This window comes from Haliotis cracherodii, unplaced genomic scaffold (genome assembly GCF_022045235.1).
Source record: "Haliotis cracherodii isolate W230 unplaced genomic scaffold, xgHalCrac1.p SCAF_14, whole genome shotgun sequence".
Lineage (NCBI taxonomy): Eukaryota > Metazoa > Mollusca > Gastropoda > Lepetellida > Haliotidae > Haliotis > Haliotis cracherodii.
In genome coordinates, this window is record NW_027266269.1 from 19,402,021 (window position 1) to 19,422,285 (window position 20,265).

General features: G+C 43.1%; 1 protein-coding gene across 1 annotated transcript in view; it reads left to right on the plus strand.

The window, feature by feature from the left end:
• Positions 1–20,265, plus strand: part of LOC139461058 (uncharacterized) — a 36,358-nt gene that overhangs the window by 12,597 nt on the left and 3,496 nt on the right. The window contains exons 2-12 of the mRNA XM_071242573.1: positions 279–980; positions 2,913–3,343; positions 4,075–4,800; positions 9,097–9,337; positions 10,456–10,708; positions 12,124–12,264; positions 13,128–13,174; positions 14,263–14,964; positions 16,361–16,818; positions 17,693–18,409; positions 20,006–20,246. Of these exons, the coding sequence (XP_071098674.1) occupies positions 279–980; positions 2,913–3,343; positions 4,075–4,800; positions 9,097–9,337; positions 10,456–10,708; positions 12,124–12,264; positions 13,128–13,174; positions 14,263–14,964; positions 16,361–16,818; positions 17,693–18,409; positions 20,006–20,246 (4,659 nt within the window). The remainder of the gene's footprint in view (positions 1–278; positions 981–2,912; positions 3,344–4,074; positions 4,801–9,096; positions 9,338–10,455; positions 10,709–12,123; positions 12,265–13,127; positions 13,175–14,262; positions 14,965–16,360; positions 16,819–17,692; positions 18,410–20,005; positions 20,247–20,265) is intronic.

A 20,265-nucleotide genomic window follows, 5' to 3' on the forward strand; every position in this document is an offset into this window, starting at 1 on the left:
TCACTGACACAATATAGAGAAGAGGTTTTCAGCAACCCATGCTTGCCATAAGAGGCGACTACGCTTGTCGTAGGAGGCGGCTAACGGGATCGGATGATCAGGCTCGCTGACTTGGTTGATGCATGTCATCGATCCCAGTTGCGTTGGTCGTCACTTGATTGTATGGTCCAGACCTGACCATTTACAGACCGCCATCATATAGTAATATTGCTCAGTGTTGCGTTAAACAACAAACAAACAAACTGACACAATAATGAAATATATTCGTTATATTTCAGCATTGGTCACGTGTCAGACATGGAACCAGGCGACTCTCAACCTCTTCAGCCAGCATCTGAAGGTCAGCTGGAAGGTCAAGGACAACACCCAAAATGAACTAACGACACAAGTCGAGGTGACCTTGACCAACGAGGGGCCAAAGACGCTGAGCAAAGAAGACCAATGGGGGATATACTTCGACTGTATCTATATGATAGAGCCAGGGAACCTTCCACACCCGGACGGGTATGTTCTACCTGGGCAAGGAATTGTTGTCACCCATCTCACGGGAACCCATTTCAAGATGGAACCAACGGAAGACTTTTTGGACTTTCCTCAAAAGAAAAGTAGAAAGATCAAGTTTAAAATGCAGTTCTGGTCAGTGGCCAAAACGGACATCATGCCCAATTGGTATATCATAGCACCTCTTCTGGAGCCCAAGGTGATTCAGAGTACGGTTGGGAATAAACTGGACTTTGTTGAATCTTTCGCAAACGTGGAACAGTTTAAGAGGTACGATTACGACATGTATTCTCCTTACACCGCTCAAGACAGGTACGCAAGGAACAGAGTTGAGGATATTTTTGAGGATGATGAAATCCGAATAGTTCCTCGGCCCCATCAGATGCAGGTCGACAGAGAAGTTAACATGACCTTCGACACCTCGACATGGGTGATCCTCGCACCGGACACCCTCAATGAAGAGGCAGCTTATTTAAGAGGTACACTTGCCTACGTCTTTAAACTTTATGATTAGGGGACCGATGACATACTTTCCTTATAAGTCACTGCTTTGAAAGGAGGATCTGAATTTCTTTTTTTAAAAACCCAAAACAAACAACATCTATTTTAGAACTCGCAACATGCCAAGCGAAAATTATTGTTTAGTAAAATCGGGTGGTCAAATCATGTTTCCAGTATTTACAACTGATCATGAAACACTGCTCAAAGCGGCATGGAACCCCAAATCACTCACTCACGCTATGGGGGGCACAGGTGGCCCAGTCGTCTAAGGCGCCGCGATTCGCTGTGCAGAGTTGTATCCCTTTGGCACGCCAGAAACCTGATTGTGGGTTCGAGTCCCGGTTCGCCCCGATTATGTTTCTAGGTTTGTCAGAACCATACCCGTGCTCGTGGGTTTCACTGAAGTGGTAAACGTCTTCAATGCGGCGTTAAACACAACTCACTCACGCTTTGTCTTTAGGGGCAATGTCCTTTTGGCTAATCTTTATAACGGGTTTGGTTCGTTAAGCCCACTTCTAGTGTGTCATGTGTCAATAGCGGGTGTACGGGGCGCTATGACATGAGTGGACTTTGCCATAGACGAACTAAATAAAATTCACCATATCTGATTTTTGCCATGACCGCATCATGACCTTGTATTGTCTGTATCATGTCATATGTATCATATGTATCCTGCGTATCGTATCATATGTAGCATATGTATTATGTCATATGTATCATATTATCATGTCATATGTATCAAGTGATAAGTATCATATCGATTGTATCATGGCATGTGTATCATATCATTTGTATCATGGCATATGTATAATATTATATGCATCATGGCATATGTATCATATCATATGTATCATGGCATATTTATCATATCTTGTGTATCATATGTATCATATCATATGTATCATGTCATATCTATAATATTTATCATGTCATATGTATGATATGTATCGTATCATATGTATGATGTCATATGTACCATAACATCATGGCATATGTATCATATGCGGAGTACCCTGAAATAACTCTGACCTTACCCGTATGACCAGGCTTGTGTACTTAAGCTACCCACGTTGCCGAATACAAGATAATGTTTGACGATAACGATGACGACTGCTGAGTAGGATGATTCAGGGCTTCCTGGTGCAGTAACAAAGATACCACAATCTCCATCCACGCATGGAATGTAATGCTGGTGGACACCAATTATCTGATAACAACCCAACAGGTCTGAGCGAGATGGAGAATGGATTAAATTAAGTCCTGTGGCTAACGGTTACATTGCTTCAGTTTCACACATGGCACTCACAAGGCTTCATGTCTCATGAGCAACCCCATCCAACTTCACATGTGCTCCCAGCCCAATGTGTATTTAGCACTTATACTCACATTTCATTTGTGCACCATATTCCGACTTTTTGCACACCCTTTACCATTAATATCATCGCGTTATAAATCCCTGGTCAACAAAGGGCGGATGCATCTCTGCATTCTTAGAGTCGCAGGAATTGTGGACAAAACTGCCAGGCAAAAGAAAGCATACACTTGAAAATTGGATTTGAAGAAACAAAACAACAACTGAAAACAGTCGCATAAATACTGCACAGCTAAGGCCCAAACACAACTATGATACCCATTTAAAATACAAACACCATCGTGTACCATTTCTTGTTTGTTTAATTTTGGCCATCATCAACATGGTCGTATGTTTTCTGTTGCTTAGCAGCTTATATGAATTAACTAACAACTGGTAAAGAGAACATTCCTTCCTCACTATTCAGTGAGTTTCAAAGACATCATGAGAAAAACGAACATATTATGTCCAGACTTTGGGTGCAAATAGTCGTGTTGAGCATATTTGCCCTTTACCAATAATATTTTACTTTATTAATATTTTTATTTCCATTTTTCAGAAAAAGCCAACATAGAGATCGGAGCTCCAACAGCCGAGTACGAGGTCATCCGCCTTCTCATGGAAGATGTCCCTATCACTGGTGACGTCATCGCTCATAGCCCGGATGCCTACAGCCTCGATGTGGACACAGCCAGTCAGATCATCATCATCAAGGGCAACAGCCAATCGGGAGTCTTCTACGGCGTTCAAACGCTGCTGAATCTGATTGAAAACAATGGCGGTATTTTGTATGACACGTTCATCAAGGACGCTCCCCGGTTTGAGTATAGGGGCATGCATCTGGACGTGGCCAGGAACTTCCATTCCAAGGAAGACGTGATCAAACTCCTCGACCTCATGTCCATGTACAAGCTCAACAAGTTCCATTTCCATCTGACCGATGACGAGGGATGGAGATTGGAGATTCCGAAACTTCCCGAGCTCACCCAAGTGAGTGTTTAAAGTCCCTGAAAATGTCAAATTCGGGCTTGTGGTGTTAAAAGCTTGAGTTGCGTCCCATACACCAAGACAATAAAATGGCCGGATGGCCCATACTCGGCCGTTCCGTGGGACCGTGCCATTTTGTGAAGATATTATGCCTTGGTATACTAAACACAACTAAACCGGTTCCACTGATGGTATGCCCAGCAATCTGGGATATGGCGGCTAAAAGATGGCGGCCCCAAAATGTGGTAGAAGTCTGTGCCACACCCCTTCAGCCTGGTTCCGTGTGTTGGCAGCACTTGCGCTACACTCTGGGAAGCAGACTGGGCGCCGTTGATAACCAATGTATATAAACACGGATAAATGTTTCCACCTCGAACGTTTCGGGCAACACGATTATAACAAACTGCTCTGTTAATGTGGATTTTAGCTCGAACAACGGCACATCACATATTCTGATAGGTTCAATTGATACCAAGGACTAATGAATGGAATGTTAAGGCGGTCGAATCGCAGCCAACGAAGAACCAGTCATTCCCAGTCTACTCGTTGACGTGATTTTGGCTGGAATATTCTGAATACGGCATTAAAAAACATTCGCTCAGTCTAGGTTTAAAATGGATCCTATATTTTTATAGGAAGCAAAATACCTCCATCTTTAAATGTTTTTCTCACGTAAAATATATTTGTACAATTTCAGTTCGATTGCTGACTTGCTGGTTTTTCCTTTGCTTCAGATCGGTGCCCGTCGTTGCTACGACATCGATGAGACAAAATGTCTGCTCCCACAGATCGGTTCGGGGCCGACGTTCACCACTACCGGGTCTGGCTCCTACACCACGCGAGACTACCGCGATATCTTGAAGGAAGCCAAGCGCCGCCATATTGAAGTGATCCCAGAGTTCGACATGCCGGGTCACGCTCGAGCCGCCATCAAGGCTATGGAGGTCCGGCACATAAAGTACGCGCGGACTAACACGGAGGAAGCCATGAAGTTTAAGCTGGTTGAAGAAAACGACCCCTCGAAATACTTCTCAACTCAGATGTTTACGGATAATGCCATGAACCCTTGCCTAAACTCAACCTACGCATTCATCGAATACGTGATGGATCAGGTTCTTCTCCTTCATCAAGAGATTCAGCCATTAAGAATATTTAACTTCGGAGGCGATGAGGTCGCAAAGGGGGCGTGGGTCAACTCCACGGCGTGTCAGACGATGTCCAACTCAATAAAGGTGTCAACGACGAAGCTTAAAGAGTATTTCTTTACGCGGGTTGCGGAGCTTGCTGCATCCAAGAATTTGAACCTCGCCGCTTGGGAGGATGGACTGATGCATGGCGGGAGTGAAGTATACGACCGTGACCTTGCCGGAAGTGCTGAAGTCTACGCCTATACGTGGGATAACGTGTGGGAGTGGGGTAGCGCAGGTCGGGCGTATAACCTGTCCAACCACAACTATAAGGTAAGCTTGCTGAAACCCGTTCATGAACAAGCCGAATGGTTATATAATGAACAATAAAGTTCATGAATCAGTGATAATGGAGAGAGTTTTATAAGATTTTCCCCCAAAATATTCTCGATCCCTAACTGTTTTTGTTCGGTTTAGGATGGATATATAATGCACTGGATTAACGAGTTGGGATTCTAGGGCCAAAGTGTTTTTTAGTAATACTTTCATTCTCATAAGCTTGTCCAAATTTCGCTCGTACCATTGACGGATCGATATCGCCGGATAAGTATGCTTGCCATTCGTGACCAACTCGTTTTATACCGGGAAAAGCCGAATAGCGACTCGTGCCCCTTTCATGGCCATTTTTGCGACCGGGTTCCGTCTTAGCGCAAACGGGCATACCTTAAACAATTGTCAATTCCTTGCGAAATGGTTCACATATATTTCCCCATGTATTACATATATTTCAGATGCAATTTAAAGCACATCTGGAGGTGCGGAATTATACAGTATGATTGAACACATTTTACTGTATCATGGGTATATTTTTAGATGCAAGACATACGTAAAATCTAAAATTATTTCTGAGGGATTCTTTGACGAAGAACTTGAAATCATACGCGCAGTCCGATTGGTTTGTCGTATTTTCGCACATAACATTCATCGATATGGGGACGAGTCTTCTTTCAGGTTACGGAAAGAGGCGAGTGGTGACGAATGGTATGCTGTCTATACACAGCAATTTTGGAAACTTCAAATATGTTTTGGTACTTGTCTAAATTGTCTAAGCTGCACTCATATGTGGTGCCCAGTTTACTATTAATGGTAAATAGCCATAATAATGATGACATGTAAATTTGAATTGGGAAACATAGTAAATACAAATATAGCACCGGTCGACGTATCAGTGTACATTCATGATACATTCTCAGCTCCCCGAGGAATATACAAAAATGAATGGTCACAATTTTTTTATTTAAACCACAAAAAGACATAATCCAAACTTTACAGATTCGTACATCATAATTATTATAAGCGACTTAGCATCTCATGAGCATGTGACTATCAATCACTTTCAAATGGTGATGAACAGACGTGTTCGCGAAAACGTGAACGTATAATACCTGAACAGTGGCACCCGTCACAAATACATGCCAGGCTAGTCAAGTATTCACCTGAAAAAAACACGGGAACATATAGTACAAGTCAAGATAAGGAATTGTATCGGACATCATTTTTGTCACTGATGGGTCATATTTGGAAAAGTTCCTTCAGTGGTATGTCTACCATAAAGCTTTACTGAGGCCTTAAATTTTGTAACTTGATCAAACAACTTTAGCGCCACAGTTGTATGACGCTCTGTGAAATCACGGTAGGAAGAGCATGTCTGATTGTATCTCGAAAGTTGTGAAATGTAATCACCAAGAGTTGGAGCTGCAGGAACACTGCACGACATGATGGGAAAGTTGAGGTGAGGTGAGGTTCAAGATTACTGCACTTATATAGCGACGTGCATGCACGTGTATCTGTGTGTAGCTGCTTGTACTAGTCTGGACTGATGCCGATTTACTGTGCTAGCCCACTGAGATATCATGCCGTAGTTAAACATGAATACCCCACTTAGACACAGTACACTGACCCCGAGCCGACGAGTCCTTGTTTTAGAACCCTAATGCCGAGCGCCAGACAGGGTAACAAAAAGTACCTTCTTTTAACGTCTTTTGGTATGACGCGGCCGGGGATAAAACCCCGGACCTTCCGCTCTCCGGGCGGACGCTCTACAACTAGACCACGGAGGCGGTCAGGGAAAGTTGACTTTTGTAAAGGTGAAGTCATTCCTCTTGTCACACAGTCTTGTGTAGAATTGTTTGTCATTTCGAATCTGTATAGATCTAGATATGAAACAAATGAGGCGGTCTCAAAGGTCTCCTTTATTTCTGGTTCAGGTGGGTAAATCAGTGGAAGGGAATTGGCTATTTGATGATTATTGAACGATATGAGATCATCCATATACCTGAAGGTTAAGAAAAACGTCGTCGCCAAATTACCTTGTTTTGACTTTTCCAATCCAAACAGAAATTCCTGTTCATATGCAAAAGAAACAGATCAAGCAAGAAGAGGAGTACACTTAGTGCCAATGGGGATGCCTACATCTTGCCTAAATGTCTTTTCTCCAAATGTTTATATAGACGTTATCAATGAGGAAGTCCAGCATTTCACATATTGTTTTCTCAGTAAATTTTAGAGGTTGCTTTCATTTTTAATGAATTGATCCGAACCCCTGAAGATAGAGATGTAACTGTATTGGTGGCCCCCACATTTTGTAACCAAACCGCTTTAATTAAGGAATGTCAATGGTGGTGTACAAAGAATCAAATGTTTTGACAGCCTAGAACTTGTTCATTTCTGATTTTGGAAAATTTCAATCAAATGTTTTTGAGAATCCACATGGTATTAACTTCACTTGTCTCAAAGGCCTTTCTTGATTGAATTAAGGATTATGGTTACTAGGAGACAGAGGTTCGGCGGTACATATCCTGGACCCAGCAATATTTCACAGATTTTTATGGAGCTTAAGGCACGTGTGGTGTTTATAAATTATTTGAATAGAGCAACTGTCCACGAACCACTCCGAAGTCTGAAATCAGCTGATTGTATTAAAGTGTTGACGATATCGATGTATTTCTTAATCAGACACACCATGTACACACTACCGCAAATTTACATTACCAAGTAAACAAATTTCCCAGCTAATATTTCTTGTCGGGGATACAGCAAACGTCTAATGTTAGGAATGCAAGCATCAACGTTTAAAGTACGCGTCTTCCCTTGTACGCGAAGTTACAAATCTGCGAATTAAAAAATCGAGTTTAACACGATGTCGGCATCTTGCGAGATTCCCGAAAAAGCCTTATCCTGTCAAAGGGAAAAGACCGAATTTCCAAACAATATTTCATTTTTATCACGAAGAAGTTTCGAGGCAAGCTGACACTTACCGACTTTTGGCATAATTTGGAGGTTTGTGTATTCGGGACTTTTATTTTAGAATTCAAAGAAAAAGAAACGTTGTTTATTTTTCCCTTTTTTTCAAGTCAGACATTGTCTAACCTATTTTTCAAATTGAAGTTCTATAGGTTCTATTTCAAAGTTGAAGTGACCTGCGATATTGGTATTCGTATTTAGAGATAATCACACACACACACACACACACACACACACACACACACACACACACACACACACACATATATATATATATATATATATATATATACACAATCATAATATCAGTCCATCCATAAACTGGTGTCTATGTTTTAAATTCTTTTTATATGTTCCTGTTTCCATGCCAATAAATTAGACTTCAGTGAAATCAGTAAGGGTTCTTTTCCAGAGCATAGCTCATTCACTATTTGTCTTTACACACTTATCAAGAGGGCAACTGGGGTCTTTGGTTATCTATTGTATTTCTTCCAATTCCATCAAAATGAATGGAAAACTCCAAAGTATATGTGACAATGACTAGAGGTCGTAGTATCACCGCCTAACTGAGCTAAAGGTACAAGTCTGCTGACAGCATGTAACTCAGTGTATCGTTCATTGTCCTCGATTCCTGAGAACAAGTCTAAGGCGGCATGTGTAGCCTTACACTCGGGACCGCCTCCGTGGTGTGGTGGATACAACGTCGTCCCGGAGGACGCCTATTTGGTAGTTCGATCCCCGGCCGCGTCATACCAAAGTCCGTTGAATTATGGTACTTATTGTTACCTTGTCTGGCGCTCGGCATTAAGGGGCTAAAACAAGGACTGGTCGGCTTGGAGTCAGTTTCCGGTGTCAGAGTGGGGTATTCATGTTAAACTGTGGCATCGTATCTCAGCTAGTATTCTCAAACAGGCATAGGTCCTGACTAGTACAAGCAGTCAAACACACACGTGCATGCACACGTCGCTATACAAGTGCAATAATGAATGATCTTGAACGCGATGTTAATCACCATTCCACCTCACCATCTGACACTCAATATAATATGTCGATCCGGAGAGATTCGGGGTGGAATTGGTCTTCAGCAACCCATGCTTGCCGTAACAGGTGACTGTGCTTGTCGAAAGAGCCGACTAACGGGACTTGGTTGATGCTCGCCGTCGTATCCCAATTGCGTGGATCGATGCTCATGATGTCAATCACTGGATTGTCTGGACAAGACTCGATTATTTTACAGACCGCCGTCATAGATCTGGTATATTGCTGAGTGCAGCGTTAAACAACAAACAAACAAACATTGGCAAACATTGACCGATATCTCTCCAGGTTGTCATGGCCCAAGCGACCCACCTTTATTTCGACCATCCCTATGAGCCTGACCCCGAGGAGAAGGGGTACTACTGGGCCACCCGCTTCACAGATTCCCAGAAGACGTTTGGATTTATGCCGGAAAATATTTACGAAAATATCGACACAGCTCGCAGCGGGAAGCCATTGACCCGGGAACAAGTGTGCGGGGATCACAGTCAGAGTTGTCCCCCTTTGAAGAGCAGGGAAAATATTGCAGGTACGTCCGTTCGAGACCATTCGTGCCATTCCGGGACAAGCCGAATGATAGTAACGGAAAGGGACGAGTGGTGACGAATGGAGGCGATATAACGCCTCTTGTAAAATTTTATGGGAAATGAACGCTTTGAGTTGGTTTTTCGCCATGCAGACATAATGTTAATGCCGCCGAAAAAAAATCATTTTGATGGTTAAAATAATCTCAAAATATTTGAAAACCTGAAATGATGAAATGAAACACTCAAACACAAATGTATGGTGTCAAGTTTTTAAAGGCCTACACCCAGTGACTTCAGATTTATGAGAGACAATTCCATCACCGGCCCAATTAAACCTCATAGCTCCTGTTCTGTTGAAAACGTTTCATTCAGTACTTTTTATTTCGACCTACCGACCAAATATTTTAATTAAATAAATATCCACCTACTCAAGTGCAGTTCGCAGAAAATGCCACTGTGGAGAAAGATAAGGTTTGTAATAAAGCTGTCAGCTTGTCTGTAACATGTGGGCAGTAGACATGAAGAGTTCTTCACTCACTGCCAGGCTTGCCACGAGCAGTATCATAGAACTATCAACAAACAGACCAAGCTGCCTTGCGGGATGAGAGAGTGAGTGAGTTGGGTTTAACGCCGCTTTTAACAGTATTCCAGTTATATCGCGGCGTGTCAGCTTAATGTGGGAAGAAAGCCCGAAGTGGTGCAGGTCTCAGACGTTTACCACTTCGGTGAAACCCACGAGCACGGGTATGGTGCTGACAAACCTAGAAACATAATTGGGGCGAACCGGGATTCGAACCCACAATCATAGGTTTCTGGCGTGCCCAAGGGACGCAACTCTGCACAGCGAATCGCGGCGCCTTAGACGACAGGGCCACCCGTGCCCCCTGCGGGATGAGAGAAACAAAGCTTGATCACAAACATATTATATTCCCTTGAAAAATCAAAATTTTCGTGCTGTCTAATAGACTGAAATAGGCACCGTTTGTAAACAGGACAGAGCTTTGAGGTTGAAGCGCTAAGGGCTATTAGATTACTAGATTTCCTCATACTTTCCACGACTGTCACGGGAGTATACCCGGATGTGACCTTGTGCTGTACTTGTACTGTTATTAACGTCCAGGAATCCAAGGTCAGCTGTGGAGCGAGACAGTCAGAACGTCTGACGACATCGACTACAGACTCTTCCCCCGGATGTTGGCGCTAGCTGAGAGGGCGTGGCATAGGGCATCATGGGAAAAAATGTCTGACAAAGAAGCACGCAACCGGGATATGACAGCTGATTGGGAGTCATTTGCACGTGCAGTCGGTCGTCGAGAACTTCACCGCCTGGACAGTCTCGGTGTGAAGTACAGAATTCCCCCGCCAGGTGGCAGGTGAGTTCGTCACGTCGGTCTCACTTGGGATGCAACTTCCCACCCGGGGTAATTTGGCATTGCGCACTTTCCCTTAGCACGCATGCGCACAAGTCTCTTCTGATTGCACGCCGACTAACTGTTTCAAACTGTTTTTAGACTTTGAAATACAATTTTACTTCAAGTAAATAAACTTCTGGTAAGTAAACATTAATGTGTCTGAAATGGTGCTTGGACATGATTTCAGGAGACATTTTTAAATAAATTGAATCGCTATAACCTTGAACGCGAAGAAGTGTAAGTTCTGTAGGGGATGTTGGTGAAGGCAGATAAAAAAAATGATAAAAAGTCTCGTTGTCAGTCTGTTTCCAATAATTCTCATAGATGTTTTTCCTGTTGTGTTTTCGCGCAGTACACAAAGTCTTTAAAAGGGTTTGTCTTCGAGTTAGGGCTAAGAAGATTTTCGCTTCGAAGACGCGCCCGTGTGTCATATTCGGAGATAAACTGCATTTCAGATATTAGAGTTAATATCCTTTCAAGGGAGGCAACTCTTCCGAGCGTATTGGTCGTGTGGTAAAGCGCTTCAATCTTCAATCGACCTGTTCCTCATTTACTGTTTCAATATACCACTGTCCATAATTGCCCAATTTAGCCCTCTTAGCTTGCGTATCTGTATGTCTTTACAGGTCCGATTTCCTGACCGAAATCAGGCTTCACCTGTACATAAACTGTACCGCAGTGAATAATGCTCAAAAGGGACACGTTTTGTTTGTTTTTGGTTTGTTGTTTAACGCCGCACTCAGAAATATTCAAGCTATATGATGGCGATCTAAAATAATCGAGTCTGGACCAGACAATCCAGTGATTAACATCATGAGCATTGATCCACGCAACTGGGATCTATGACATGCAACAACCAAGTCAGCGAACTAGACCCCCCGATCCCGTTAGTCGCCTCTTTCGACAAGTATAGTCATTTTGTGAACTGACGTGACAGGTGACACACTTGGGGCACCACATGAACAGAAGAAAATAAATAGTTACCTGAAACAGCATTATTAAAAAAATATTTACTCTTTGGTTTACAAATACCCAAAAGACTGGACCTAAGTGAGCAAAAAAGATGTGAGAAATGTGAGAAAACACTTGGCGACTTAAAAAAACCAACATGGAGCCCTGGGAACGAATACCATTCCTGACGTATAGTGCTTACTGGTGTGTTTACTCTCTAATTTTAAATCTGACTCAAAACGAAGCTATGATAGTGATAAAGAGACCTTATGCACTTGGTTACAGAGGCTGACGTATCACGACATTGCCGCATGATAAAAAAGATGTACATATGCGGATGCAGAGGTATCCTATACACCGATTTTCCGGTGTGGATTCAAAATTGAGTGTAACACTTGTAACTGTCTTCCTTCTGTCTTTGGTAGGATCGAGGACGGGATCCTGAAAACAACCTCCTCGTTCCCCGGTCTCACGGTCCAGTACAGTCAAGATGGCGGACAAACGTGGTACTTGTCCACAGACGACGTCATCATCAGCAACAGTGACCCCGTCCTCTTGCGAACAAGGTGAGATCGTGACACGCTGTCATAAGTGCTGCATCACGACAATAAAAACAGTGTTTTGCTTTCGAATATCTCTGTTCATGTATGAGACGCTGTTGAAAAATGGATATCACAATACGTAAAGTGATCTATCTACGTTGAATGTGGATTTTGAACGAGCATCATTTTACTGTGGTCACAGTTCTGACGTTTACACATTTCCGAAGTTCAATGTCTCTTGTAACCTCTGCGTTAATGGACGCTCCTTCATCTTGTTTGTTTATTATATAACGCAGCAGTCAGAAATATTCTAGACCAAACAATCCAGTTACTGACATCATGAGCATCGATCTAGGCAGTGGGTTACGATGACATGCATCAACTAAGTCTGCGAACCTGACCACCTGACCAGTTAGTCGTCTCTTACGACAAGCATGGATTGCTGAACACCTATTCTAACCCGGATCTTCACGGGTCTCCTTTTTCCCGAGTCTGTCGGGTGAATGGAAAGTCGGTGGTTCGATTTTCATACCAAATGGTGACACTTGCCTGGCGCTCGGCATTAAGGGGTTAAGCAGGGACTGGTAGGCTCGAAGTCAGTATACTACTGTGTCTGATCGTGCGTGGGGCATCCATATTGCACTACGGCAAGGTATCTCAGTGGGCTAGCACCATAACACGATCTTAATTATGGACAGATAAAACTAGCCACACACACGTAAGCATGCTCGTAAAAACAATATATGCAATAATCTTGAATGTGAGGTAAACCCAATTTCACCTCACCAAAACTGAAAAGTGACAAAAAAATAAGACCACCGTTCTGACTGAGGAATATCAGAAGATAGTTTCCAACTGTACCTAACTACTTTCTTGTTTGGATTCAGATCTGCTGACTTGTCAAGGAACAGCCGTGTTGTCACACTCCACCCAAGTAAGTTAGATCAATGTGTACCTAACTGACAAATGACGGCGTTTCCTAATGTGCCACAGAACCCTTCAAGGTGAAGGGAGCGGTGGGATCGCACAGTGGTTAAAGCGTTCGCTCGTCGCGCCTAAGGCACGAGTTCGTTCCCCACACGAGTACGATGTGTGAAGCCCATTTCTAGTGTTCCTTACTGTGATAGTTTGCTAAAAGCGATGTAAACCCATTCTCACTCACTCTTTCAGGGTGAATATGTCAGTAGGGCTTGGCACCCCTTTGAGCAATGTTCTGTTGTACAGAGTTGCATTCCCTTACTGTATTAGGATAGGCCTATCGTGGGTTCGAACCAAGGCTTCGTACAGCTCATGATCCAAGTTTTGTCGTTGGCATTACCAAAGTGATGAACTACTGTCATATATTTGTCTTCCCTCCCACATTTTGCCCAAACACAGTGATAAGAAGCAAGATTATGATGAAATGAGTATTTTTGGACATTATACTTGTTTCTTCTAGCTAGAGGAGTAAATAAATCCACCGCTTACAGTCATTATTTTTGTCACATTTAATTTTTTTTGTACTTAACGGATTCGTAGACCATGTTTTATAAAGTCTGGCCCGACTCATTATGTTCAAATTCGTTTATATATAAATCTATATTTATAGAATGAGTGAGTATATATTTACGCCACTTTAGCAATATTCCAGCAATATCACGGCGGAAGAGACCAGAAATAGGCTTCAAACATTGTACCCATGTCAGGAATCGAATCCGGGTCTTAAGCGTGACGAGCGAACGCTTTAACCACTAGGCTACCCGACTGCCCCTATCTTTATTAATGATACGAGGACATCATAGGCATGTGGTGTTATAAGTGGTTATACGTGGTAGAGGTTATTTAATTGATAATGATAAATTTGACAAAGATTCAATATCAAATTGCATCGATATCAAAACAATTCGAAATTATTGTATATTTGTGGTCCTTTTATATTATTCTATTCTAACCACTTCTGTTAACACTCGTTAGATTGACCTTAAATGTCATAGCTCAACATAAATATATACTTTGAGAAATTATAACACATTTGTTTTTCAGCACCATTAGTGCCTATCGTAAATCAACCAATCGTCGACAACGTTGCTCAGAGCCTCGTTGTGAAGTACGCCGTTCTTGACAACTTTAAAAATGGCGCCAGATCTTTCATTGCCCAAATCTCGTTAACCAACAAAGGAGCTCACGATATTCAGGCCGGAAACTGGGGTCTGTATCTCTTCAGCATCTACAAGATAGAACCCGACTATCCAAACGGGTTCGTATTCGAAGCTACGAAAGTCAAATTCACCCACATAGATGGGTGTTTGTTTAAAATGGAAACAGTCCACGGCTTTGAGCCCATCAAACCAGGTGAAGAGCGGAAGTTGAAGATTACTATCCAGAACTGGTCCGTATCGCGCACTGACGTGATGCCAAACTGGTACATTTGGGCGGAGGGTATGAAACCTCGAATTATTTCCTCCACCACGGGAGAAGGGCTGAGCTTTGTGGCGGATTTCGACACTCCCAACAAATGGAAACGGTACAATACTGATAACTTCAAGGACTACTATGATCCGTACTCACCAGCAACACGGTTCCGCAGGAACGAAAAAGTCCATGACCTTGGGACTGCGCCTCTTCCCATCATTCCAACACCGGTTTCCATGGAGACGGGAAAGCAGGGCACCGTTTCCTTGGCAACTTGTTGCTGGGTCATCGTCAGTCATCCGATGTTCATGAATCAAGCCGACTACCTCAGACGTAAGTCTTCTGAAAAAACCTCCAATTTCCAATTAAGACTTAACTTCAATATGTTTAAATTGCTTTATAAAGTAAAAAAACGGAGGAATCACGCAAAGTGCACACCGCTTTTTACGTTTATGCCTTAAAAACATATTGAAGTCAATTCTTATAAATATATACGTCAACAATAACAACTGTTCACAGACTTCTTATTCAGTCATTAACCCACAAAAACTGTTGACAATAATACGAATTAGTGACATTGTTCAGCGCATCAATGCAAGAAACAGTATTCCGTTAGTCGAAGTGACCTAGTCTTTTCGGTTTATAGAAACATTAGCGCTAAAGAAACAGTTTTGTTTGAGTAGCGAATCGAATGCCACGGAATCTCTTACTTATTTCTTTAAGATCTCCCTTTCCCCAGGGTATTCCCAAGCTTGATGACGATGCTAATAATGATAAATGTAGAGGGAAAGTGACTATAGGCTCCAAGAACACCAATTCTTACTGCAAATCAAGGATGATTCCCATGGTCTCCATGATCTAGTGGTAGAGCGGAAGGTCTGGGTGTCCATCCCCGCCTGCGTCATACCAAAAGACGTTAAAAGATGCTACTTGTTGTTACCGTCCCTGGTGCTCGGCACTAAGGGGATAAACAAGGACTAGTCGGTTCGGAGTATAATTTGTCTGCGTGGGGTATTCCCAATGTATTTTTGTTTTGTTTGTTTGTTTGTTGTTTAACGCCGCACCCATCAATATTCAAGTTATATGACGGCGGTCTGGAGCAGACAGTTCAGTTATTGACATCATGAGCATCAGTCCACGCAATTAGGATACGATGACATGCATCAACCAAGTCAGCGAGCCTGACCACCCGATCCCGCTAGTCGCCTCTTACGACAAGCATAGTCCCCATTTAAGGAAAGCATGGGTTGCTGAAGACCTATTTAACCCCGGACCTTCACGGACATTTCAAGCTGAATTACTGTAGTACTACGGGGCGAAATGGATCTGCAGCTAATGACGGAAGGTGTCTGGACACTACTTTCTGAGATATATGATGTGGCATGCCGTTTTTATGAATTGATACGTTCAGACAGTCTTCATTTCAATGAATTTATGAACGTTGGGAACAAAACTAACACTTAAAAAAGGGTTTTAAACCCAAACTATGAACCGTGGCTATCGGCCTTTCTTTGGTATGGATAAGAGCTGGTATTTGTTGACTTTTGCATATCTGTGAACATTCAGAGATGTGTGTTCATTTTCAGAGTGAAAATATGACGTTAAGAGCTTGTAATTATTGACTTGAACTGTAAATCCCCTCCAAAGTTGATTTTATCCTTTTGACAACTGACAGACACTCTAAGATACCGTCCTTGCATTCAGTTGGTTTACCTTGTGTCTTCAACAGAGAGCATGATAGACTTTGGCATGGAAGAACCGAAGATGTCGGATGAGAAACCCCCGAAACAGTATATCCTGATCAACTTTGCCGAAGCTGGTGTCGAGGTTAACGGTAACATATCCTCGTCCCCAGACGCTTACACTTTAACTGTTGACCCTGGACTAGAAATAATAGAGGTCACGGCCGTAGCGACATCCGGGGCCTTTTACGGCATCCAAACCATCCTCAGCCTCGCTTTGAAACATCCAGTGAGAGGCACGATACCTGGTATGACTGTGAAGGACGAGCCTCGTTTTGAGTTTCGGGGCATGCATTTAGACGTTGGACGGAATTTCCATTCGCTTGATTCCGTTCTGACACTTCTTGACGTCATGGCGATGTACAAGCTTAACAAGTTCCACTTTCATCTGACGGACGACGAGGGCTGGAGACTCGAGATCCCAGGTCTTGAGGAGCTAACCATGGTTTGTTTGTTTGTTTGTTTGTTTGTTTGTATATTGGTTCGTTAAATGCCACACTTAGCAGTATTCCACCCATATGGCAGCTGCCTGTAAGCAATCGTGTCTGGACCAGACAATCCAGTGATTGATATCATGCGCCAACAGTTTCCCGTGGGGGTACGATGACACGCAATCACTGAGACTAACCACCTGATCCCTCAGTCTCACTGAAGACCACCATAGTTTTCAGGTCGTCTATTCCAACTCACGGATGTAACACCATCTGATGTACTTTTCAGACACGGGTGGGACATTGTTCTGAGGCGAAAACTGTTTTGTTATGTTCCAGTCTCGATGAGAAAGGCGTACATTAGTCACTGCTTTACCAATTTTGTTCAACAGTTGCCTCCCTTAGCCATACAAGGATCAGCTGGTTGTTTGTTCGAATCCCCAGATTCCCTCTGAAAACACTGGTTAGTCAGTGACATATCTGTACCACATTACCACATAATTACGAACGTTCCTTAACATTGCTTAGGGTTTCCTAATTACCAACCTACGGTTAGTCGTCGAAATAAGATTTAAATGGGAAAATATATTATTAAAATTAAGGGATCCCTTCAATAAAACATAAAACTACATACCAAATAATGTACGAAACGTGCTGCATTATGAAGTATTGTAGAATTACAAGTCAAAGAGTTAATTCCCTCACCATATCGATCTAAATTTACGTCATTTTTTTGTACTACTGAAAATTAACAAGCTCGCGAGACTTGCTCTCTGGAAGCAGATGGTTGGTTATTTTTTAAGTAATTTGGTTGCCATGATGAAATATGAAAATTAAAAAACAACAACACGAGGGTTCTTGACATAAATATATGTTTCCTTTTTCCAGGTTGGTGGCAGGAGATGCCACGATCTGTCTCAGACCCAGTGTCTGTCGCCCCAACTCGGGTCAGGACCCTTCTCAAACAACTCCGGTTCCGGTTACTACACTAAAACAGACTACCAGACAATCCTTGGCTACGCAGCCGAACGTCAGATCGAGGTCATACCGGAAGTCGACATGCCCGGCCATGCGCATGCAGCTATCAGAGCTTTGGAGGCCAGAAGATTGAAACTTTTAAGCGAGGGGGATTTTGAAAATGCTGACATATACAACCTCCGTGATCCCCAGGACACGTCCAAGTACTCCTCGACTCAGATGTTCAGTGATAACGCTGTCAACCCCTGCATCAACACAACTTACACATTCGTACTATATGTGATGTCGGAGATAGAAAAGATGCACAGAGATATCAATCCGCTGCGGACGTTCCACTTTGGTGGTGATGAGGTCGCCGTCGGGGCATGGGTCAACTCCACCGCGTGCCAAAGATTAAAGCAGTTTTCCCCGAGGCTGAAGGAGTACATGATCCAAAGGGCGTCCCTCTTCTCGTCGGACCTTGGCGTTAACCTTGGCTCGTGGGAGGATGGCTTGACGGCCAGCGGAAATGAACCCTTTGACCTGAGTCTGTTCATCAACAAGGCGGTGTACGCTAACGCCTGGGACAATGTCTGGGAGTGGGGCACGGCGCCTCGAGCCTACATCTTTGCTAATTCAGGGTACAAGGTAGGTAAAGTACTTCTCTGTTCGGTAATATGACTGGCCATTTCCTGTGTTGGTGTGGGCCCGGAATTTGTTTTGGAAGAAATAATTTGTTCCAGAAAATACTCGAAAAAATAATGTAAAAATTATTGTGTGCTACCCGATCGATCCTTTGCCATGAAGGGTTCAATGGCACATTAGGAAACAACAACTCTTGTCAGTTAGGTACACATTGATCTAACCTACATGGGTGGAGTGTGACTACACGGCTGGTCTTTGGCAAGTCAGCAGATCTGAATCCATACAAGAAAGTATTTAGGCCCCTGATGTTTATCTGATACCTATTATTGTGTCAGTCAGTGCTTAAAAAAATACAAGACCCTTGCAGATCCGGGGTAGAGTTGGTCTTAAGCAACCCATGCTTGCCGTATATGGCGACTCTGCTTGTCGTAAAGGCGGCTAACGGGATCGGGTGGTCAGGCTCGCAGACTTGGTTGATGCATGTCATCGATCCCAATTGCGTCGATCGATGCTCATGATATTAATCACTGGATTGTCCTGTCCAGATTTGATTATTTACAGACCGCCGTCATATAGCTGAACTATTGCTGAGTGCGGCGTTAAACAACAAACAAACAAATCAAAACATACAAATTGTGTCTCTGAAAGGAGACGCCAAAGGATTATTGTTTTACCCACAACACGTTAGGTTTCCGAAGTTGCAACATGTTCAGTGGGTGGTCTATTTTGTTTGGGTAAACATTTTTCTTCTATCGTTCGTTTAGGTATTCATAAAAAAATGAAAACAGCAGAGCATATATTACAGTTTAAATCAGATAGATGAAAGTAAAATATATGGGTACAAACATATGAAGTACAACAAGGGCAACTCAAGGGCAACTCAAGATAATACTCGCCCATGTTTGATGGTGGCTAAAAATAAAACAAACACGAAATGGTTATTCGATGGTGATACGGGTATAGTTGTGTATAGGACCTTAAGTATGCAGTGTTTCGGCGTCTGTTTACAGCCAAATAACGTTTCGGTAACGTATGTCTTTTTTGGGTCAAATCAAATTTTCAAGTTTATAACTTTCGTTTTTGCCCGCCAGTTTACATACCAATTTTTTTTAGATTTAGTGACCACAGTCTTGTGGTAGAGCGTCCGCCTGGAGAGCGGAGGGTCCGGGGTTCGATCCCCGGCCGCGTCATACTAAAATACATTAAAAGATGGTACTTGTTGTTACCCTGTCTGGCGCTCGGCATTAAGGGGCTAAGACAAGGACTGGTCGGCTCGGAGTCAGTATACTGTTTTTGAGTGGGGTATTCATGTTAAACTGCGGCATGGTATCTCTGTGAGCTAGCACTATAAATCGGCATCAATCCGAACTATTACAAGCAGCCACACACACACACACACACACACACGTGCATGCACGTCGCTACATAGTGCAATAATCTTGGACGCGACGTTAAACCCAATTTCACCTCACCTCACTTTAAGATTTAGTTAACCTTTCTCCAGAGATGACTGAGAAAGCGATCTTTCAGAAACATCCCAAACTATACAGAGGAATAATGTAGGACACAACACTCACTCACTCACTCACCCACTTGCAGGTGGTGATGTCCCAAGCGACTCACCTGTACTTCGACCACCCGTATGAGCCGGACCCGGAGGAGAGAGGGTACTACTGGGCCACCCGGTACACCGACACCAGGAAGACGTTTGGCTTCATGCCAGACAATCTCTATGGCAACATTGACGTCCAGAGAACCGGCAAGCCTATCACAAGGGCAGACGTTTGTGGTAAACACGACGAAAAGTGTCCATCGCTGACCGCTCCGGAAAATATTGTAGGTAGGTCATTACAAGAATA